We start from the raw sequence: 24,994 nt of genomic DNA on the forward strand, positions 1-24,994 counted from the left end.
GATTTAAGGAGAGGCCCTCTCGTAACTTCTGAGGGTCGAGCCACCATCTTAAGTGAACTCTTACATCGTTGGAGATCCTTAGGATCGCATTCAGGTCCCCTTTCGACGTCCATTCTTCCGCAAGGAAGAATTGAAGAGGCCTGAGGTGCAGTCTTCCCAGCGAGACAAACTTTTCTAGTGAGGAAATGGTGCCCAGCAGACTCATCCACTCCCTCACCGAACAAGCTTCTCTCTCTAGGAAGGCTGCGACTTTCTCTAACCCCAGTCGCTGACGTTCCTGGGATGGAAACGCCCGAAAAGCCACTGAATCCATCTGAATCCCCAGATACACGATGGACTGTGTCGGGGTCAGATGCGACTTTTCGGTGTTGACCAACAGACCCAGAGACTTTGCTAGGGCTAGCGTAAACTGAAGGTCCTTCAGACACTTCTGCCTCGACGACGCTCTGATCAGCCAATCGTCGAGATAGAGGGATATCCTGATTCCTGACGAATGGAGCCACTTCGCTACATTCCTCATAATCATTGTGAAAACCATTGGGGCCGTGCTGAGACCGAAACAAAGGGCTCTGAACTGCCAAACCCTGTTGTCCAAGACGAATCTCAGGTACTTCCTTGACAGAGGGTGGACTGGGACGTGGAAGTATGCGTCCTGCAGGTCTAGAGACACCATCCAGTCGCCAGGTCTCAATGCTCCCAGCACCGACTGAGGCGTCTCCATTCTGAACTTTATCTTCTCTACAAAAAGATTTAGCCTGCTCACATCCAGGACCGGGCGCCAACCTGATGACTGCTTTGGCACAAGGAAAATCCTGTTGTAGAAGCCCGGTGACTCTAGGTCCAGGACTTGTTCCACCGCTCTTTTTTCGACCATCTGGTCTAAGAGATCGAAAAGAACCCTTTTCTTCTCTCCCTGATAGGATGGAGAGAGGTCTCTGGGAGTCGAAGTCAAAGGAGGAGGATGAAGAAAAGGGATCTTGTACCCCCGTTCTACTATCTTGAGGGTCCAAGGGTCCGCTCCTCTCTGCCTCCAAGACTCCGCAAAGAATTCCAGTCTGGCCCCGACTGGTGTCTGAAGGACGAGATCTTCACTTGCTGGTTTTCGGTTTGAATGAAGCTCTTCCTCTTGGAAAACCTCTCCCTCGAGGAGCTGCTCTCGAGGGGGGTGCCCCGCGAAAGGGTTTGACTTTCTTCGGGGGTTTGCTGAAAGTTGACGTGGAAGGAACCGCTGGACGTCTTGAAGATTGAACCAAGAGGTCCTGGGTCGCCTTCTCTTGCAAACTCTGTGCAAGATCCTTTACCATAGCCTGGGGGAAGAGATGGTCCGAAAGAGGCGCAAAGAGCAAATCCGCTTTCTGAGCGGGAGATACCGACTTAGCCGTAAAATTGCACAGCAATGCTCTTTTCTTTAGGAAAGCAGTTCCAAAATTCGAAACTAGCTCCTCCGAACCATCCCTGACGGCCTTGTCCATACATGACAACACGCTGGACAGCTCCCCCAGACTGAGAGAATCAGGACTTCTAGACTGACGGTCCAAAACTCCCAGACACCAGTCTAGGAAATTAAATACATTAAGGGTACGAAGAAGACCCTTCAAGTGGTGGTCAGTCTCAACTGGAGTCCAGGTCACCTTAGCCGACGCTAAGAGAGACCTCCTCTGGGCGTCCACTAAACTGGAGAAGTCACCCAACGCGGACGAAGGGACCTTTATCCCGACATCCTCCTTGGTCTCATACCAAACTCCTCCTTTCCCTGCGAGTCTAGAGGGTGGATGGGCGAAAGTGGTCTTGCCCTGATCCTTCCTTCTGGACATAAAGTCTTGGAGTTTCTTAAACGCCCTCTTGGTCGACAGAGACGTTTTCATTTCAACGAATTCAGGGGTCTTTACGGTCTTAGACGACGAAAGTTGTGAGGGAGGAGACCTAGGGGCTGTAGGCTGGAACTTGTCTCCGAATGCTGAACGTAACAGCCTAACAAGAACCTTGTAGTCCGAGACAGCTGAAGCTACCGGCTGTTCTTCCTCTACGGAACTCCCTGGACTACTATGCTCCCCTTCCTCCCTAAGAGGAACTGGAGAACGCCTATCAGGAGAGGGAGTACGTCCCTTAGGCTCAATCCTGAATAAAGACTTCCGTTGGTTGGAAGTATCCACTACAGGTACGGAAGCAGCCGTACGTTGCTCTTTAGATGCACGGACATCTTCCGAAAGAGAAGCATCCTTAGAAGCCAAGTTAACTGTCTTAACCGAAGCTCCCCTTCGAAAGGAAGAGCGAGCTTCCTGAAGAGCAGCGCCAAAAGCGTCCTGCTTAGAAGAGCGAGCGTCCTGCTTTGCAGGCTCCAAAGCGTCCTGCTTCGCTCGAAAAGCGTCCTGCTTCACACGGCGAGCGTCCTGCGGAGCGTCCTCAACAGCGTCCTGTCTAAGACCAGAAGCGTCCTGCTTCGAACGCCGAGCGTCCTGCCGAGCGTCCTTAAAAGAGTCTTGAAGAGAGCTCAAAGCGTCCTGTCTAGAACGCCGAGCGTCCTGCCGAGCGTCCTCAACCGCTACTTGCCGAGAGCGCAAAGCGTCCTGCTTCGAACGCCGAGCGTCTTGACGAGCGTCCTCTCCTGAGAGAGTAAAAGATCTGCTAGGAGAGCGAGAACGTTGACGATCCGGAGGCGGAGAGAGAGACGAGCGAGCTGAGAGAGAATGAGGCCGCTTCGTCCTCTTGACGGGCAGCCGAACGTCCTTCCTACGCCTAGACTCGACTGCTGCTGGGCAAGTCCTCTGAGCCATCAGCGACGTAATCTGGTCCTGAAGGGACACAAGGATATCCTTCGTAGGTGACGAAGGAGCAAATGAAGGGGCAGGACTGAGACTGCGAGAAGGCGAGGGGCGAGGGGACGCCTCCTTCCTTCTAGCAGGTACAGCTATCTGCCTCTCAGGTGAACACGCCTGTGCGTGGAAACTAACGTCCTCATCGGTAGAACGCCTTCCTCTCTTCTGAGGAGGAAAGGCGTCATAAGCGTCCTCTGACGAAAGAGGAGACATAGGACGTGAAGCGTCCTCAAAGCGAAAAGTCCTTTTCAACGGACGCGAGTCTCTCCGAGCGCTCCACCCCTTGCGCGGGGAGGACGCTTCGGAGGACGAAAAGCAATCTTTCAGGATACGCGCTCGTGCGCGCTCCTTGGCAGCCTGGGATTTAGCAACAAGGCCTGCCGAAGGGACGCCAGATCGGTGGGGAGCCCCCGTAACCCTCTTGCGGCTTTCGACATACCCACTCCCTGAGTCCTGGGAGTCCGATAGAGGTCTAGGCCTAGAGGCATTATGGGGCCGATCTGACGCCCCCTCCACAACACTAGGGCACTGACACAAACTTTCACTGGGCCGGTTTCTAGGGCCAAAACTTTAGATTCGAGAGCACGAATAGACTCTAGAATCAGAGAAAGGGTGTTACCTTCTCCAGACACAGCACTGGGGCCCGAAGGCAACAAAACAGGATTAGGTTGGGCAAAATCTACTGGTGTTAGAGGAGGAGAAATGTTACTATCCTTACCTTTAGTAGAGCTGCCCTTAGAGGAAGACCTCCTGACTCTATCGCGCTCTAATTTACGCCGATAGGTCTCATACATCCTCCATTTATCATCATCCAAATCCTTACATTCATTGCACCGATCATCAACCACGCAAACATGCCCCCTGCAATCCATACAAACTGTGTGAGGATCAACTGAAGGTTTAAGAAGCCTCACCTTACATTCACTCCTCACACACACTCTGAAACTTCCCGAACTTGATCCAGACATACTGAATCCAGAAAAGTCAATCCAAAATCAAAAACCAATCCACTATTCCGCGTGCCAATCCAACAATCCAGAAGTCGATACCAAAAGTCAATCCAGATAATATTAAGCGAGATAATTGAAAAAATCCTAGACGGAGGTACTGTAAACAGATGTTTGCAGCACCGGCGACAGAAAAAATATGAATAGAAAATGGGAATGGTTCCTGATATCCGCCGCCCAGCGGCGGGAATGGGTACTACCACCTGACCGCCCCACTACGTGTGCCGCGAATTTTGAAATTCTGTCGGACGTCAGAAATACAGCTATATATATATCTGTCAGGTAAGTTTCATGAACAAATCTTAAATTATGACACTGTACCCAAGAAGCAATTCACTGACTTTGCAAATAATTCTTAATCCTTAGGAGCCGGGGTAATAAATCAATATGCAACTTATCTCCTATATAACAACATAAATATTCAGAAATGGTTAAATTCAAAACTGAAGCTTTCTTAGAAAATGAAGAGAATTTTTCTAGATATACAAACTTGACTGTTATCCAGGAGATTCTTCTAGCAATAGCTAGTTTGGCCCCTGAAGCTTGTTAACTTGATAGTGCCTGGTACAACTGATGAGTGACACAGCAGGGGAAAGCAAGTCCCAGCCATGCCCCTGACTAAAATCTCACTTTTACCTGGTTATTTCTTTAAATATACAGTTGAATATGTTTGTATATATATAAAAAATGCAATTAAAAGAAAAACTGCTGTTTATTCAAATGGAATAAACAACCTTTTTCTTATAACAAAGATTCATTTATTGGGTTAGAGGTTTTGTCTCCAGGAACTGCAAGGTAGGGAACTTCAGATACAGTTCAACATTACCAAGAAATGTCAGCATGAACAGGGACAGCCAAGTCCTGCCACTGATGCAGAGGCTAATAAGCTTCTGTGCCAGAGTCAGTACATACCCTAAGTCTGGGAGAACCTCTCCCTCCCAATTATGTACATACATACTTGGTAGGTAATATTTATTCTAAAACACAAGATAATAGTTAGTTCTACAGTAATTCCCCCTTGTTAATGGAATGCAAAGGAACTCACATCCTCTAGCTATAGTCATCAGATAAGAAATTTGGTTATGTAACATACCTGCATTAAGCCAGACCAGCACAAATCATTGGCCACAGACTGTCTGCTGTAGAGATGAAAAGAAAAAAGGCTATCCTTTCCTGAGAGGGAAAAGCCCGAAAACTCAGAGAGTTCAGCCGTATCCCGAGATACACACACTCTTGTTCGGGAATTAGCGACGACTTCTTGAAATTGACGAGAAGTCCCAACGCCTTCGTCAATTCCAGTGTTACTTGCAAGTCCTTCAAACAACGATCTTCTGAATTGGCCCTTATCAGCCAATCGTCGAGGTACATGGATATCCTCACCCCTTTCAAATGAAGCCATTGAGCTACGTTCCTCAAGATCCCCGTGAACACTTGAGGGGCTGTCGAGAGGCCGAAACACAGCCCTGAACTGAAAAATTTCCCCCCCCATCATGAATCTGAGAAACTTCCTCGAGGAAGGATGGATCGGTACGTGGAAGTAAGCGTCCTGCAAATCCAAGGAAACCATCCAGTCCCCTGGACGAAGTGCTGCCAGCACTGATGAAGGTGTTTCCATCGTGAACTTCTTCTTTTCTACGAAGTTCAGGGCGCTTACATCCAACACCGGTCTCCATCCCCCTGAGGACTTCGGAACTAGGAAAAGGCGGTTGTAGAAGCCTGATGAACGATGGTCTGTCACTAGTTCGATAGCCTCCTTCTCCAGCATCTGTTCTACTGGTACATGGAGAGCTTGATTCATGATGGGGTCTCTGTACCTGGCCGTCAACTCCCTTGGGGTGGTCGTCAAGGGAGGTCTTGCAGTGAAAGGGATGAGGTAACCTCTCCTCAAAATTGAAAGGGTCCAAGGATCCGCTCATTTCTGGGCCCAGACTTCCACAAATCCTAAGAGTCTGGCGCCCACCGTTGTCTGAAGGACTTGCAAGTTATTTGGGGGCTTTGACTGACTTGGCGAAAGTCTTACCTCTTCTTGAAGGTCTACGACCTCTAAACGTAGAGGTTCTGGAGGAAGAAGCCCCTCGAAAGGGTTCTCGAGTACTTGACTTCTCCTTCTTAGCCTTGGTAGGGAAGGAAGGGCGAGGTTTTCTTGCCGACTGGGCCAAAAGGTCCTGGGTGGCTTTAGCCGAAAGCGATCTTGAAATGTCCTGAACAAGATGTTTAGGGAATAACTGAGCGGACAGAGGAGCAAACAGCAAAGAAGACCTCTGGGCGCGGAGACAGACTTCGTTAAGAAGGAACAATATACAGACCTCTTCTTCACGATCCCGGCCCCATACAGGGAGGCGATTTCACTCGCTCCGTCTCTTACAGACTTGTCCATGCAAGACAAAACACACATGAGATCCTCCGGAGAAAAAGACTCTGGCACTTCTATCTTCTTGGCCAGGACTCCCAACGACCAATCAAGGAAGTTAAAGACCTCCAGCACTCTGAACATGCCTTTCAGCATGTGGTCTACTTCGTTCATTGCCCAAGCCATCTTCGCAGAGTTAAGGGCAGCTCTCCTTGTGGAATCTACCAGAGCCGAAAAATCAGAATCAGCCGAAGACGGTAGACCCAATCCCAAGGACTCTCCTGTTTCGTACCAGAAACCAGCGAGTCCTGATAACTTCGAAGGAGGGAAAGCGAACATCGTTTTCCCCGCTTCTTCTTTGGAAGCCATCCAGGAACCAAAACTCCTCAGTGCCTTCTTCATTGAAAGGGTCGGCTTCATCCTCACACAAGAAGAACCCTTCGCTGTCTTCGCCGTTGAAAAAAGTGAGTGAGGAGAAGGAGGAGCCGTAGGAGTAAGGGAATCCCCAAATACTTGCAAGAGAAGCTCTGTAAGTCCCGCAAGGACTCTAGTAGGAGAATCTTGCTGTTCTTCCTCAGAACCAGGCGCAGAACAAGGGGCGCGAGAAGAAGAACGATCACAGGATCTCTTGGGTTTCTTCGCCTCCAACGACGATTCTTCCGGGAAAACCTCCGGACTAGAAGCCAAAGGACTGCAGGGAGCCTTCCAAGCCCTTTTCAACGGGCGTGACGCATCCGGGGAGTTCCAACCTCTCTTCAGAGAGGGAGACGACGAAGAGGAGAAGCATTGACGTAGGATCTCCTTCTTGTAGCGATCCGAGGCAGCCTGGGAGCGTACTTCAGGATCTGCCGAGGGGACGCCTGACCGGTGGGGGTTCTCCCTAGCCCTCTTGCGGCTATCGACTTTCCTACTCCACTGGAACTGGGAGTCTGGAAGAGGTCTAGGCCTAGAGGCACTAAGGAGCCGGTCAGACGCACCCTCCACAACACTGGGGACACTGCACTGATCACTAACACTCTCCTTACCTTCCAACTGACGAATCTTCTGATCCATAGATAGAATCGTGGCTCTTAAAGCCTCCGCCTCCGAAGACGAATCTTCGGCTTCGGTGCGGGGAGCAGGGGCTGCAACTTGGGGAGAAGGTTCTACTTCTACATTAGTATTAGGATCCACATCCAACTCACTCATTCTAGACCTACTAGAACTTCTAGAGGAAGCCTTACGTACTCTATCACATTCCAACTTCCTAACATAAGAAGAGAGAGCCTTATATTCGTCTTCATTCAAAACCTTACATTCACTACAAGGATTAGCAAAAGAACATTCATTCCCCCTGCATTTCATGCAAACCGTGTGAGGGTCAACCGAAGCTTTCGGCAACCTCACCTTACATCATCCTTCAATCACACAAACCCTAAACAAAACAGAAGTTTTAGCTACTGAATCCAGGTCAGACATTGTTAAAGAAAAATCCAAATCAAAATCAAAACGGTCCACAATTAGCGTATGCCAAGCCAAACAGAGCGAATACGTCACCAAAAGAAGTCCAAATTAACTCCAGGCAAGCGAGAATCGAAAAACTATCGAGAGGAACCGACAACAGTTGTTATCGTTCCCGCGACAGAAAAAAATCTGACAAGCAAGGGGGATTGGTTCATACACCCGCCACCCAACGGCGGGTAAGGTAGACCACCTGACCTACCTGTCGCGTGTGCCGCGAGATTTGAAATTCTGTCGGGAATGTCAGAGACTATAGCTAAGTATATATCTGACAGGAAAGTTCATGTACAAAACCAAAATTTGGGTGCATCTTTTATGCTGAATACAAACAAATCTCAAAAGAGATCTGCCTTGTAACAACAACCAAATTACCACCAAACTTACCATCTTTGACATCCTGAACAATGACAGGACTTTCTCCTGAAACTGTGACTCCATAGCCCCTCTCTCCTCTACTGATAACTACCGTACGCAACCCATTTGAGTCAACGGAATCATCGCCCTCCACGATGGACTCCAACCTGTAATAAAAATGAAAAATCAAAATCTCTCAATTTAAAAATTCATGAGATTAATTTGGACTCAAAATATAAAATGACAGCTAAAGTAAATGCAAAGAAATGAAAAGTTCTCCTTTTTTCAGTGTTCATATAAAAAGTTTTAAATAGTTGTATTACCATAAAAAAATTAGTAACTTACTACATGGACAGCATGTACCAATAAAAAAATATAAAAATGTGTGCACAACTACTTCAGTATAAATTTACTTATATACTATATACAACAATTCTACATACTCTGAGAAAACTGTGACTTCTTGGAATGCTTAACACCCTTCCAGAGAAGAACATACAGACAAAGAAGGATGAAACTGGAAATGATACTAAAACTAAGTAGTATCTTGTTCATGAAATAACTTACGTGGTGAACTTTATAAAATCTAACTCTGAGGGTGAACTCAAGTTAATGTAAACTAAGCACCAAATGTAACTGACGATATATATATATATATATATATATATATATATATATATATATATATATATATATATATATATATATATATATATATATATATATATATATATATATATATATATATATATATATATATATATATAAAATATATAGAAGTGGAGAATTATGTTGTGGTACAGGGGCAAGTCTCCAAAGAGGTACAACATTCCTTTTACCTTGGGGGTACAATGGACTATGACACAGAAACTGAGAAGGAAGTAAGCTAATGAGTGACTACAGCCTGGACAAAATGAAGAAGAAGCAATGGTGTTCAATGTCTGGACTGTAACATATCTCAAGGAATGAGATGGTCTGGGAATGTGATGAGAAAGGACAAGAAGATTTTAGGATATCATGGGAAATGGGGACACATGAACACCCAGACCTGATGGAAGTCTATACATAATGTGAACAGGGCAGAGAAGAGTGAAGAGAACCGAATTCACACCTGATGATCTTAATTATTTAAGGCTTTGTTAATTTCTTAAGGAAAAATGGTATTTATTCCTAGATATACAAAGCTAAAGTCTTATATACAGGATTATCCTTCGGTGCAGGCTGGTTTGGTTTATTAACACTTGTACCCCACTCCCCTTTCAGCTCCAAAGACAAATACCACGAGGGCTCATTCTAGTTTTGGGGAAACATTCTAATTCCATCACACTGGGGAAAACTGTTAATTGCCTAACTGCAAATAGGTATACAGCAACACAATTTCAGAAGGAAAGGTTTTTAATACCAAACGAACTCTTTGCTAAGAACTCCTGTTCCAAAAATACATTTCTAAAATCTATAGGCTAAATGGTCAGTACAACTGCTTTTAAGTTTACTTGCCCTTTTAAAAACCACTAAAACCTACAAATGGAATTAATGCAAAGCCCATTCAAAACATATTCCATAAATGAGAGAGAGAGAGAGAGAGAGAGAGAGAGAGAGAGAGAGAGAGAGAGAGAGAGAGAGAGAGAGAGAGAGAGAGAGAGAGATGTAAAACTAAATGTATAATTAGGCCATTGGGGAGGCAGTAAAACACGACTAAGAGGATGTCTCTTATCTATCATGACAGGAAAGCTATGATAACTAGAGAAGGTAAACAGACTTCAAAGACTGCTACAAGGCTGAAAATTCCTATTTTCTTTGTAACAGTATTAGCCTTAAACAATAATCTTCAGCAGAGTTCAAATTTGTCAGAACCCAAGAACCAACAGTATGTCAGTCACACTGGTGAAGTGAATATCATCCCAAGTGAAACTGGTACTATAAAACCATTGTTATGTGAATGTGACAAGTGGAAATTCAGCATTAAAGTTCATTACAATTCTGAAGATATCAGCTACAGTACAAATTCAAATTCTGCATAAGGGTTCTTCAATTTCAACGGGAATAATACACTTAGCTAAAAAGAGACTGTTTTAATGGCAACTGTATAGTACTCATAATTAGTATCTGTAAAATGACTATCTGTATTAAATTATTCTGTTCCTCAATGAATGTTCATGTGATTGAGGTTATGGAATACAAAAGGCAGTGGCTAAGTCAGTGAATGTTGAACTAGCCAGGATACAAACATCCACCTTTCTGTTGTACGTGGCCCAACTATTCACCTTTTATATTGGTTCTTTTGAAAATGTCTTTGGGCATAAAAATACCAGTACAGTATTTGGGAAACTAACTAGTATAAAAATGCTTTTACCAAATTTCAAAACATAAGGATTAATTCTCTGATGACCAATCACTTATTACTTTCCAATTTTTTCTTGTAAGACCTTACCAAAAAAGTGCACTACAGTACTTGTAATTACCGTACATTTTGAGAGAAAATTACAAAATGTATAATTACCGAATTTAACTACTTTATTTACATTTTGAAAGAAAATTATAAAGCTGAAATATTAAATTTCACTAGTATGTACTTTAATTATAATTTGCAAGAAAAAAATGTATCATTACCAAACCTCATTATATTATGACGTCAATATGGGAAATTTTTATTTGATTTGCATTTTTCATAGCTTACAAACCTGAGGTCGTAACAATAGGATTATCTTTTAGCGCCAGCTGGAAACTGGTTAAAAGTAAAGATTGTAAAGTAAGGAATCTGTGGCATTTCAAATTCTATACAGTTTACGATAATTATTCATCTGCTTGAAGTGGTTTTAGGGGAATGGTACCTGTGAGTGTTTGTAGTATATTACTTTTGGTATTGCAGAAAACTGACTGATTAAATATTTACTCTACGACATAAATTTCATTATAGTTAGCTGGATATAACAGTGTTAATAAAGAACAAAAAGTTACTATCTCAAGTCTACTTCAAATTCAGGTTTCATGCATGTTCTATCTTTAGTTTTAAAACAACACTGAATTCTGGAGGATGAAATAAAAAAAACATAACAGAATTTTATGATGTGTAACTGTAGGACTAACACCTTTTTTCAACTTTTATGACCCCATAAGGAGGCACCAAATCCAGTATGCACAAAACTCAAGATTCTTTCACCATTCCATTACCAATGGCCCAAACCTCCACTGCTTCATTGCTTCCTGTCTTACTTTTCCATTTTCTTTGGTCTTTAATTTTCATTTTTAATATTAGAGATCTGAAAACATCATCTAGAAGATCACTGCTATTCTTGATATTTATTAACAAGACTCCAAAGGTCTGTATCCTGTATAGTAATCAATTTTCCTCAACTTTAGTTCTTGTATAATGATGGGAACAATTCAGAATTTACTGTACTAGTGCCAGTAATAGTAATATGAAGATGACTTGCACAAAGAACAGAAACTTATGCAGATATCATTCCCTCAAACAGTTGCCATCTTCCATCATATACTGTACAGTAGTTGTTCTGTTCCCTGGACCAATGCTAATAGTATAATCAATTCCACATCACATATATGATTCATTTCTTTTTCCAATACTATTAACAAGTAACCACACATTAAGCTCGAGCATTAAATGCCTGCACTACACAAACCTGACAAAATTAGGAAAATACTAACACCATGATTACATCTAGGATCAGATGATGACCTCTATATGGTAAATTTACTGAAATGTGTATGACACAACATAGATCAAAAGCACTCTACACGGTATATAGTAAATCTTAAAATTAACAGTCAGGTTTCCAGAATAGATGGCTCAAATTCTCACAAAGTTGGTACACAAACAGAAACTACAAAAGTGTTCCGTTGTAATAAAGCCTCCCTCCCTTATCTGTAAAACAATGCTATCATCTAGTAATCAGACAGCATTGATTCTGATTCTTTTTTTTTTAATAAAAAATAAAACAAAATTAGCCAGTTAATATGGATAACTAAACAGGCTACCTAAATATTTCTATACAAGATTTTTCATGAGAGAGAGAGAGCCTTAGTATTCCACTACTGTACATATATCCATAATCAAAACTCTTACAAGTACTGAAAAGCTTCTGCATAGTACTGTAAGTATTATTAGTCTTGAAAGCTTTTACATGACCTCTTTCAGTCAAATTTAATCATCCTAAGGTTTTAATAAGTCAGAATTTTGCTTTACAAGTTCTGGTATGGTATACTACTATATGAAATAATCTCTCAACCCGAATTTTATTTTGATGCCTTTTCCACCTAATTCCTATCTAGTCCCAGTCTTTGGCTATACGCTTTCTATTTTTCTTATTAACTGATATCTCCATCTTATAGAACTGGGTGGAAGGTTATTCTTTTATTATTCTGCACTTCCTTATAACAATTACCAACAGACTACTATGTACTGGTTTGGGAACATGATAAACCCTGTTTTCCTATTTATAGGCATACGGTGTACTGTTTACCATGCAAACAGTACACAGCAGAGTATGGCAATCTGGTATAATGGAAAAAACCACAAAAATTTTCACACCCTAAATCTAATAATGCACAGAAACATTTCAACACTAAGTATAACAAATCAGATCTGCGATATTAGAAAAAAATTATCAGAACCCTGAATTACACCACACCTATGGCACCTGTTTATATGAGAACAGGTTCATACCACAGTCCTATGGAATAATGTCCAAAATAAGCAATAATGAAATTACTGCACTCATATGCATCAGAAGAATTCAGATAATTAGTTAACTTTTGAAATCAAGCTTGTAGTTACATGATGCAACAGAAAATTACATGCATAAATTAAAGAAGGTACTTATACTATTATGGTTTCAAAACCTCCCAAAGCCTGGACTGGCCAGAATAATCTACCTGAAAAAAAGTATTAGTAGGATACATGAATAAACAATGGACAAAACTTTCAAGTAACCATGGAAAGATAGCTGCAGTCTGCTAAACACATCACAAATATTGTATTCAGTTTCCAGCTTCTTACTGAAATAGTTAGGCAGAAAATTAAACAAAACCATACATTCTGGTACATACATGGACTCACATCACTGAAAGAGAATGTTCCACCATGGTGTTCATATATGTTAATATAATAGGCTGTACTGGCTTATTGGTTAATATTCGTTGGTATTTATGTAAAAGTTAGAGCTGGCCGAAGGATTAGATATTTTTGTGGCTAGGAACCAACTGGTTACTTAGCAACGGGACCTACAGCTTATTGTGGGATCCGAACCCCAATATATATCGAGAAATAAATTTCAAATCACCAGAAATAAATTACTCTGAATCTACGTTGGCAGAGTGGGGAATCAAACTCACGACTAGGCGGCAACCCACTTGTCCAATGAGGAACTAAAAGTATGTATGCAATACAGTAATGTATTGGTTTTGTCAGTATCAAGAATTATAGCTACAGTATAGAATAAAGTATAGAATATAGTATTACAAAAAGTTGAATAGGCTCTCTCTTGACTCAAGTATATAAACATGAGATTTTACTACCATAGTATTATAGTATAGTATACAACTTTGTATTTGAGTGTACTCTCTGCAGTCATCAGCAATTTAAGCTTGACATAAAGACCTATATAAGTCTAATTTCAAAGTTAAAACATGGGCTAAATTAAATATGTATTATGCACTTGATCTTGGCCCATAGATATACCACATAAAATGTTGAAATGCCCTCACATATAGATGATTATATGACTTTGAAGTCTACCATACTCTAAAAATTCTTTCACTTTTTCAGACTGTAGGGCAGGCACACAGGTGAATTACTCAGATACCCCTGACAGTATACAGGAGTCATACATATACAGTAATGTATTAGTTTGTCAAGATGCATTGTATTATAGTGTAACAAATATTAAAATACACCCTGCTTTCATAATAACCTACCATATACTACGTACCAAAGAGTATAATGTATTTCACTCCTGTCACAAACAGCAAATCATCAATAACAAACTTGAAAAGGCCCAGAACTATTTTGAAAACTTTAGCAAAACATACCATTATGTGGAAAAACGAACATGAAAGCAAACCACATTCACAACCCGGGCTTTGCTTACTAAGATTACTGTACAGCGCACTGGAACCGAGACATAACTAACCATAATATAAGAGAGAAATTAAGTACTATACACCATAAAAGACTACAGCAGTTAGTTCTACTTCTGAATATTATACTACTGAGTTTATTTATAACTAGCTACAATACTGGCAATGGTAATCTTAATGGCAAAGTGTATAGTTCCAATACAACTATTAAGTAGTAACCTAAAACTACTACGTAATAACCGATTAGAAAATCAATATTAATAATGTTAACTATATTAGTACTTGGCAAGTACAAATCCTAACATACTGAAAAAATTAAAAACAGCAACCAATTACGTTCCTACATTATTCCTACAATCAAGCAAACCATTCTACTATATGTTAATTAAACTTTGAATGAATTCATCTGCTTGCACCTTGTGAGGCTATCCATGAATACCAGTACCTGTACAATACCTCCCCTTTATCTTTCTGGAAAAGAGCCTGGGGACAAAACTTGACCATATTCATTACAGAATCCTTGGAAAACATCCACAAAAGCCATATGTCTTTTCTCACTCGATCGTACGTTCCTAGATGGTTACATCTGGAATCCTTTGTGGAAGATCTAGCTACACTTCGAATGGCTGTGGTAACACACTTTTCACTTTCTATATTTCCTCCAGCAATTTCTTCAGTCTCTCCAATAATCTTTTCCTTCTGCAGACCTTTGTTTCTTTTAAAGGAAACTTGAACAGCAGAAAATTTCATTTTATGCTTTCTTTTCTCCATCTTTAACATTCAGTAACTAAAAGAGAGAGAAACAAGGAATAAGAGCTCTCGTGTTTATCTGAAAGCGGGATCAATAAGCAAATAAAAAAGGAACAAGAATGCTAATGAATTAATCTAATGATCAAATGAATACAGCTCCTGAAAGCAGAATTTAAAAAGCTCATACCAAATTCAAACTATGGGACATGTGGGTCTACAATCATGTAACCTTATAATTTACTGCAAAAAATTACTGGATCTGCAATTCTTAATGAAATTTAAATCAAGCAATCTTTAAAGTAGAATTGAAAACTCAACTTACAACCTTTCATTGGAGATGAAAGTCTTCTGTGGTTATTCAGACATTCTATTATGAAACACCTTGTTTCTGCCTGAAAGTATCACCTGAAAAGGAACGTTGTTAAAATAGATGTTTAAACAACTTCCCTATCTGCGTCAATGCAGCCGAGCACCTTCTTGATGTTAGCTAGGCTAGGCTGTAAAACAAAAGTTTTACCATACTACTGTTGAAAAGTAGCCTACACAGCAGAAGGAAAAAAATAAATGCAAAGACACGCTCAAAAGAATTTTTTGCTGAATTACAAAATCTATAATACAAATAGTTAATTATATGATCTAGATCATCACTATATTTTGATATGAGAACACTTTTACTAAAAATGGAATAAAGACAGCATTAGTGCCAAACCAAAACAGTACAGCACAATAGGAAACGGTGACAAGTATTGAAGATTTAACTTTTACTGTACAGTATTTACATACGTAATGTCATATAGGGTAAAGAATATTCACTTGACATAATCATAAGTTTAGACATACTGTATACATACATAATCTTATAAAAAAAATCCAAACTTATCTCTAAGATCAACCTGTAAAACATAATCTTATAGAAAAAATCCAAACTGATCTCTAAGATCAACCTGTAAAAGCAGAACTAATCTCTAACATCAACCAACTGCAAAATTTATAACAACACCTTGAATTATATTTGTCTTCAATAATAAAACAAAGTAAAGTAAAGGATACTCTTGCAAGCATCACCTAATATCACACATTATAACCAAAGATACATAATTCAAAATTTCATCCCAATGAGAAGCATCAAGTACCCTCATGCCTGTGTGCTTGCCAACCAATCTTTCCATTTACTACCTAGGTAAGTAACAAACATGAGAGGTGACACCAACAATAACAAACATCAATATGCCAAATACTGCACTACAGTATAAGCTATAGCCTATAGTAAATGCATACTGTTTGAAAATGATCAAGTTTCCTTTGACCCTTAAAAGAATATGTAGCTCAAGAACTCTATGTACGTACTACTAATTTTTTTAATTCAAATGTTGGACATCATCTCTTCTTCTATGTCTTTCTCTGTTATTAACTTCACAAACACCCAATTTAATTGTTGTCTGGGTTACAAGGGCCTTAAATTGTGCAAGGATGCATATCTAAAACCACTGAATAGCTTAAGAGCTATTCCTAGCCAAAACTCTTAAAGGGAAAACTATGAACCAAGAATTTCATTCAAGTCCTTATTCGAGCAAAGCAAAACATTAGGAAAGATGTGAGGCAATATAATACAGGAAAAGTTTAAAGCATCCAAGATACTATTAGTATTAATATATAATCTGTAATACTTCACTCAGCCATATTATATATTATTGTAATACAGTGGTCCCCCAATATTCGCAGGGGATGCGTACCAGACACCCCCCCCCCCCCTGCGAATAGTTAGAATCCGCGAATAGTTGCAACCCCTATAAAAACACTAAAAACAGCCTATTTTGTTTGTTTAAATTAAAGAAAAACCCACTAAAAATTCTTATACTTTGTTTTTTTAATAGTTTTATCACAAAAAGTGCATTCTATGATGAAATTGATTAAAAAAAAAAAAAAAAAAAAAAAGGAATTTCTGGATATTTCTCATAGAAAAATACCGCGAACAGGCAAATTTTCTGCAAATAATGCAGGGAAATGTTCCCGAGAGAAATCCGCGAATGTGCGAGTCCGCGAATTTGGAGAACGTGAATACGGGGGGCCACTGTATTACATACATTACAGTATTACTTTAATTCAATCCACAATGAAATAATATACCCTTGAACTTTAAAGAACTGTAAAAATCTTACAAATCAAATTACTTTTGGGTAAATTTATCTTGAAACTCATTGCTTTAAGTGACTTACACAATTCTGTTTACAAACATATTCTTTAAGTGCCAGCTTTCTTCAAATAACAGCTATTTCGTTCAGTCACTCAGATAAAACAGCGGTCATATTATAAAAAGTACACCGAGTTTAGCCTACTACGATATCCTACACACTATACTAATATATGAAAAATCTGACTGGATGTAATGTTATGGAAATCAAAATTTTATTCCCTTGAGGCCCTACTGATATCATTACCAGAAAAAAAATTATATATATATATGTGTATACGTTATCTACTATATATATATATATATATACTATATATATATAGATATAATATTTATTTAAACATATATATTACATAACATATATAAACAATCATAACCACTTTGACAACAGGAATGATTGCTAAAGTTGGTTGGGGGATAGCAGTTCAACTATCTTCCCTGCAAATACAGAGGTGTTCATAGATAGTTATTATTATTATTATATATTATTATTATTATTATTATTCAGATGATAAAACTTATTTATATGGAACAAGCCCACAGGGGCCACTGACTTGAAATTCAAGCTTCCAAACAACATGGTGTTCATTAAGAAGAAGTAGGACACGGCAAAAGGGTTAATACAGAAAGGAGAGATCTTGCGTATTAAAAAAGAAAAAAATTAATAAATTAATAAAGAGATAAAGATGTATTCAAATGCAAAAAGAATGGTATTAGGGTGGTAACTCACTGCATCTTCACTTGAAGTTCCCATTGCATGACATTTCCTATACCAACACACCTACTCCACTTCCCACACCCACACCACCTCCCCCTCACCCATTACTGCTCTCTCACATCCTAGGACTTCACCCACCCACAGCCACCCTTTTCCTTTATGATTTATTTTGATGATCCAAAATGGTTGTGGTTTCGGTCATTTTGGTCCCTTGTCTATCTTCTAGGGAAGTATACAAAGAGTAATTAGATTTGAGTATGCATCCAAATTTGGCTTTCCTTTTATTATTACACACATCAATACATTGTAACAAAAGAGTGCATTCTCTCCTATTCGCAAGACTGTGCAAATATACATGAAAACACACAAATAAACAAACTCAATTTAAACACATGCCATTTCGGATCATGTTAATATTTGCGAATCCATTATTTTTCAAGCCAATATTATACGACTTTGATTTATATATATTTTATGTATACCTACATCTACATATTTTATATATATACAATATATATTATATATATATATATATATATATATATATATATATATATAAATCAAGGTGGTATAATATTGTGTTGAAAAATAATGGATTAACTAATCTTGACATGATCCCCCATGTCTTCTTCTTCCCTTGGAAATAAGCAAACTACTGAGCCAAGTCAAGCAATATCACACTCAAGACAGTAACTGTTTTAAAACTTTTGCATCAATACATAGTATGAAAAAAAGACTTACATATCTAACTATGACATCAATAGCATGGAAAAAAAACTTACATATGTACTTTTACAATAATTTATTTTGAATGCGGCCACTGCACAAAAATTTTAATCACTTATAAACTTCTATCCCTCAGCTAAGGTCTACATATGGAAAATGGTTAAAAAAAATTATGTAAATCTCATCACTAACATTTCATCCAAATGTAACATACCTTACATTTCAAACTCTTATCTTTAATCTAAGCAGTAAACAACTACACTTAAATAATACTCCCTTATTAAGTAACAGCCTTGGCTAAGCAAGGATAGGCTAACCCAGTGTCAAAATGGGACTTGCCTTTACTGCTTTCAGCTATTTAAGCTAATGGGTACTGAAATTTATTGGATTTGAAAACCCACAAATGGGAGCCATATTCAGTGATTCATCAGCCTGCAACAAATGTTCCACCTCTCCATACCATATATACTATATGTGGTGTTGCATAAATTTTATTAGAATATCCATTCTCTTACTTAATTTGTAACATTATTTGTTAATTTATATGCTTTGTGATAGCATCATGAGGATTTTACCACAATCTGGTACAAATTATTTAGTCCCAGTTGTGAACCACTATAGTACTTCATTCGTCTTCAGTTACTATTACCTTGAAAATTTATACAAATTTTCAACATATGTTTTTTTATCATTTTGATTTTGTTGAATTTAATATTTGATTCCATGACAAATATTTAGATATACACTGACAAACTTCCATGTCTAATTAAGTGGGGAAATAACCACTCACTGTATAAGGTAGAACGATGCTGCTTAAGCAAGGATTGGTTAGGTGTAACTGGCTAAGCAAGGATTGGTTAGTTGTAACTGCCTAAGCAAGGTTAGGTTAGGTAAATTAGGTTACTATGTACCCCTGTATTTTATATACCCCACACAGTTATTCTCTTTGCCCAAATATAGTCCTGGTTTTAAATTGGGGAAGGGACCCCTGGTAATTCTATGGAAGATACATAATGCACGGAGATAAGTATTGTTTATTAATGAAAATTCTTTGATTGAACAATTGGGAATAATATGTATATGATGCAGTACAGGTGTGAGAGAAGTTTACCAAAATCATTGCAGAAATTTACTGTCTTGCATTTATACTCTTACACAGAAAAGCTCCACTGGATGCCATTTTTGTCACTACCACTACCAAACCCTTGAGGAATGACACCTAAAAACATAAAAGAAAAGAAAGTGGAAAAATTCTCACATTTTGGTCAATTTATCAAATTACCTCACCCGTACTGTATCCTATAGCTACACCTTCTTCTATATTGTTCAGTAAAAAATTATATTACTATCTTCCTGTAATAACCAAACTTCTTTAAATAATAGAAATGGAGGTTTTGTAGTGGGCTAGCTTAGCATCACTGAAGGAAATACCAAATTTGTCAAAATAATATCATTGGAATAAAATTACATTAGGCGTACCGATATCTACTAAGTAAAATTTTTCGTTTGTAAATTAATACACTGATTCGGCTTAGCAACTAGCTTAGCTACCTATATTCCATAACAAACCTTACCCATCAAAGGATAGGCTAAGTTAGACTGGTTTAGGCTAACAGCCTCTTTTTCCCAAAGCTACAAGATAGACCTAGTTAGGATTGACTAAGGTTACCCTTGACCCTAACTTACCTACACCTAGTATGAAACCTTTACAGAAGAAACCTTTACAAAATGAGTTTGGCTTCACAATGTATTTCTAATTTATTTCTAAGGAACAAAGAGAGCTACAGGTACAGATATTGTTTTGAGGCTATACCCATCCTTTAGCTAAAGATGTTAGTTACCAAACCTGGCTAGGCCTAGCTTTCAGTCGTGGTTAAGGCTAATCATTTTTGAGTGGTAAAATGTCTATGTTTTATCGCCGATGTACCTCATTTTAAAATTAGGTAAATCGATGGTAAAACGTGAATATTTTACCATTTGAAAACGATTAGTAGCCTTAACCTTGAATGAAAGCTATGCCTAGTACCTAGGTAGCTAACATCTTTACAGGATGGTCTGGCTTAAAACACAGCTAGCATCTGTAAATAGGTATTTTTTTTAATAAAGTAATATAAATTCAAAGTTAGTAGTAGAAAAATATGACAAATCGACGGTAAAACGTAAATATTTGACCACTCGAAAACGATTAGCCTTAACCTTGACTGCAAGTTAGACCTAGGTAGGTAGGTAGGTCTAGCTAACATCTTTACAGAATGGGTTTGGCTTTAAATTTATATGTAAATATCTTTGAAGTACAAAAAAGGGTCAAAGTTAGTGGAAAGAATGCTGTAAATCGAAGGGTAAAACTCCAAAACGTAAATGTATTAGGTAGGTATATCCCTCTCGAAAACTGTGACAAATACAGAAGGTGGCAACTGTCATCCTAAACAAAATCCCACTTGAAACCCGAAATGACGAATTGACCTTTGGAAATATAAACGCCACAGGGGGTCACACCTCGACTCCCACTGGAATATGACAGAAAGATGAGAGAATTAGGGAAGAGAAACGAGAAATGAGGCTCCTGGAATGATTTGAAGAGGTCACACCCCATGTAAACAATGAGGGCATAATGGGGTTTAACACGCCCATACCCAATTGTATCTGCCAGGATTCATTACTCACCGCTCATCCATTCTGGAGGGTCATTCCTCAGCATAAAATCCAATAACTGTCCGATTATCATAAGAGTTATCCTTTCCAGTTTAAATTATTTCAAATGATTTCGCCCCGAAGAGTGCTTTTGGCAATGCACACAAACTCTTCTTGTTGATTTCACACACGGTTATTTAGGGCCATTCAAATCGACTTTCACTCACTACACACTTGGCGGATTTTGTTTAATTCTTGTGAAATTTCCATTCACGGATCAACTGACACAAAACCCAGTCCTCAAATATAGGCTGGGACACGTGAATTCATCACTACCACTTCTGTCATTAATGCAAACATAAGGCTGCCATATTGGCCGCCGCTCAACCACTACGCAAGCCAAACTAGGTCGCCACTTCTGTATAATTTCCCTGTTAAAATGGCAACGTAATCCTTTCAAAGGATATGACACGTCTCCTTTACATGAATGTTTTATTTTGAGAAATCTACAGGATTTTATAACACCTACAGGAACCCGGATTTCATTGAGTGAGATGAGATGTTAAGTTTTTTGGCAGACTCTAAACAAAAAGTTGTTCACATTTCAGCAAAAAGGTACATAATAAATATCCATTTCTCTCAATGTCAATTTTCTGTAAACATATAAATCTTGAACTGAAAAAGTAAAAAGTGTGATTTTGTCCGAGTGTGTTTGATACCGAGATGTCGCGAAAGTTAATTTCGGCGAATTTGGTCGCTGACATCACTGTTAATAAATGTGAGTTGCTTACTTTTATCGTAATCACTTTACGTGAAAAAAGTAATCTTTGAAATAATTTCTTCTTAACTTATTAAACCCACTAGCTACTGCTGATGTCATTCTTTTTGTAATAATTACATACAGTGAGAACAATACTAGACAAAGGGCAAAAGAAAAAAAACAAGGTCGCGCCCATAAAGTTTTAATAAATGAATCACATGACAGACTTCATCTAAATATGTACTTCAGTTTTCGAATTTCATCCTCAAATTTGTGCGGTGACTCATTGACACTGGCAATCGTGAACCAAGATAAACGTTTAACGTATCCTGTTAGCCGTACTTTCAAGAAATATTATAGTATGTAACATGAAATTACTCCGACACTCGGACACCCACCCACTCAGGTGCAAGAACTTATCGCATACTTGCAAGTTTTCACTGCGTTCTATTGTCCATCGATAAAGGAATACTGTCGTAAGTCTACTTTCCCTAAATGACTATTTATAATGAGTCAAATTCTATCAAAAATTAGGCCTGAGTAAGATGTTTATTCGCCGATTGTACAGTCAAGATGTTACACTAAGAGCATTCTTAGCATCTCAAGTACCCGAGGCTAGACACAATGCATATGATGGACCGTTATCTAGCATGTAAGATCGTTTAACTCTCGCCTTTTTCGGTCTCTTGCCGTTTCTGAACCAATTTTGACAGCGTAGCGGTTACGCAGACGTAAATTATTGCTATCATTGATAATTGCTCGAAACGTAGTTCAGGGTGACTAACAGTACTGGGGTTCTGGTAGCTAATCCATTAAATCAGTTTGTTGACCTCGTAAGTCAGTAACTCTTACTGTGAAAATGCGAAGTGGAATGAAATCTTGCCCCGAAATGCATTGCCACAGGGCTTTAGAGGAAGTTGAGAATAATATAGTACCTCTGTAAGAAAGTCGCGGGATTCTTGATTAAACGGAAATGCTCCATCCTGGCGGTGTTATTAAGTTATTTTCTAACCTCATGAGGATACACACGGAAGGCTTAGCAAATAAACAAAGGAAATTCAGAAGTTTTAAACGTCCCCTCAGCATCTTTTTTTATTTCTCGACCTCGACTTCGCCCTAGCAAGCGTTATGTATCTGGAGAACAAGAAAGATACAGATACTCGGAGCGAATGATCTGTGATCAATCCCTGGTCCTTACCACTCCCTGCCACTTACCCAGAACCATCCTCACCCACCCCCATCCCCCCACCCCTCTCCCTCCACAAAATCTCCTTCCCTCTCACTTGAGGCTTAGCGCCGCTATGACGCCCTGATCATGTCTTCCCCATTCACGTCACGTTGGCCCTCTCATGTCACAATGCTTTTCTTTTTCTTTTTCTTCTTTTTTTCGAAGGCTGCCTCTTCATACCGATTTGCTTTACTTGTAATTGCGCTGTGTAGGAATCAGGTGGTTGGTCTACTTTAAAGTATAGGATAAAAAGGGATTTTTCTATTGACCTATCCTTTTTTATATATATATTCTTTGGTCATTTGTTTATTGGCTTTATCTAACGGTTCCGTATTTTGTCATTCAAACAACTTTTTAAAATTTCGTAGTGTCCTCTGTGTAAAGACAACTCATAATTACCATTTAGGACAAATAATTTTTTTTTTTTAATTAAGTTTTCGGCTAATGTCTCGTCATGTTTACTGTCCTGATATTTAGACATTTGTAGCGTACTGCAGGACGAATTCATAATACAGTCTATGAAGTCGATATATGTTCAGCCATTGCATAGTATTACACACACACACACACACTAAGTGCAATAGACTGATTAACTGGTACTGTAGCTAGCTAGACAAGAAGGGCGGGAATCAGTATTTTCTCTTAAATCTCAAACGAATTATTTTTAGTAAAAGGTAAATGAGTTATCAATATTGGCATTACATCCTATGTGGGTTTCTACTGAAATAGTACAAGAACCCTCTGAAACTCATGGTGGGTTGCACCTTGTAGATGATGTAATCCTGCTCTCTCCCGGTGCGAAATGAAGTAACTGACAAATGCAAAGAAAACCTACGATTGAGGCTTAGAATGTCTCTATTGGTTGTCTGAGTCAAACAAGGAGGCTCAGCTGCTGTAGGCTATTATAAAACCAATGATTTTCACCGAATATTCTATAATGTACCAAATATCCAAAGTCTTCTTCTTCTTCTTCTTCTTCTTCTTCTTCTTCTTCTTCCCAGCGATCAAATATCCAAAGTCTAAATCTTGCAAATAAACATAATTCCGTTCACTGCGCGATGGAAACATTGTTCTCAATGATTCTTATCATTGGATAATACTTTACCTGGCGTTACGTTCATTTAAAGTGCCTGTCAAATTTTTCGTTCGTCAAAAAGTTAAGTATTTTGTAAGTTTTCCTACATCTAGGGGAGCAGTGATATAATTTCACACGGTTTCTGACTTACAATTTACCTCTGTTAGAATTACCGTCCTCCGGTGCTTACGTCTACAGCGTACAATGACATTTAGTTATAGTGAGTTAGACTATCATCAGAGAGCTTCCTGGGTGACTATTCTTCATAAACAGTGAACTTTTTTCACACCTTCCTGGTAAATTGTCTCTACAAACCTATGTCAAGCGTCTACTTGGCAGTATATGGTATGTGCGCATTGTTACCTATAAATGTGACATGCCTCTGTGCGATATCTTATCTGGATTATTTATCTTAAAGTCATTTATTACATAGACTCACCTTTACTATAAGCGTCTATGTGCCCTGTTTCTTTTATATGAGACATTCTGTTCGCTGGAAATCTATAAATGAATTAGTTTCTTATACTGAATGTTAGCAAGAATGTGGAAAATGAGAGCAAAGGGTAGAAACAGAAGTAATGGAAGAAACTTATTTTGTAGTAAATGTAATAGATGAGAATAACTTATGCCCAACGGAAATTATAACCGATAAGGGCTACTTTAAGCCAAATTCCTTGAAATTCTAGTTACAATAATCAATTGCCTTTCCTTGAGTTTTTAGAAATTGTGTAAAGAATCTTACCGCGTGACGTTATACGAAAACTGATTTCAGATTCTGAATAATATTTGAGC

At 38.9% G+C, this 24,994-nt stretch overlaps 1 protein-coding gene across 17 annotated transcripts in view; it reads right to left on the minus strand.

Annotated features, from left to right (window-relative positions):
* LOC135216228 (rho guanine nucleotide exchange factor 12-like) overlaps positions 1–21,538 on the minus strand; it is an 823,284-nt gene extending 801,746 nt beyond the window's left edge. For 10 of the 17 annotated variants that reach the window (XM_064251378.1, XM_064251375.1, XM_064251372.1 and 7 more), the window contains exons 1-4: positions 21,173–21,537; positions 15,196–15,278; positions 14,569–14,910; positions 8,058–8,194 (exon numbers count right to left, since the gene is read on the minus strand). In XM_064251378.1, the coding sequence (XP_064107448.1) occupies positions 8,058–8,194; positions 14,569–14,903 (472 nt within the window). In that variant the 5' untranslated portion in view covers positions 14,904–14,910; positions 15,196–15,278; positions 21,173–21,537. Of the gene's footprint in view, positions 1–8,057; positions 8,195–11,693; positions 11,717–14,568; positions 14,911–15,195; positions 15,279–21,172 lie in introns of those variants that run through there. The other 7 variants (XM_064251370.1, XM_064251373.1, XM_064251361.1 and 4 more) reach the window with 4 other exon arrangements.
* Between the last annotated feature and the right edge of the window lie 3,456 nt (positions 21,539–24,994).

The sequence above is a fragment of the Macrobrachium nipponense genome, chromosome 6, assembly GCF_015104395.2.
Source record: "Macrobrachium nipponense isolate FS-2020 chromosome 6, ASM1510439v2, whole genome shotgun sequence".
Taxonomy (NCBI): Eukaryota; Metazoa; Arthropoda; class Malacostraca; order Decapoda; family Palaemonidae; genus Macrobrachium; species Macrobrachium nipponense.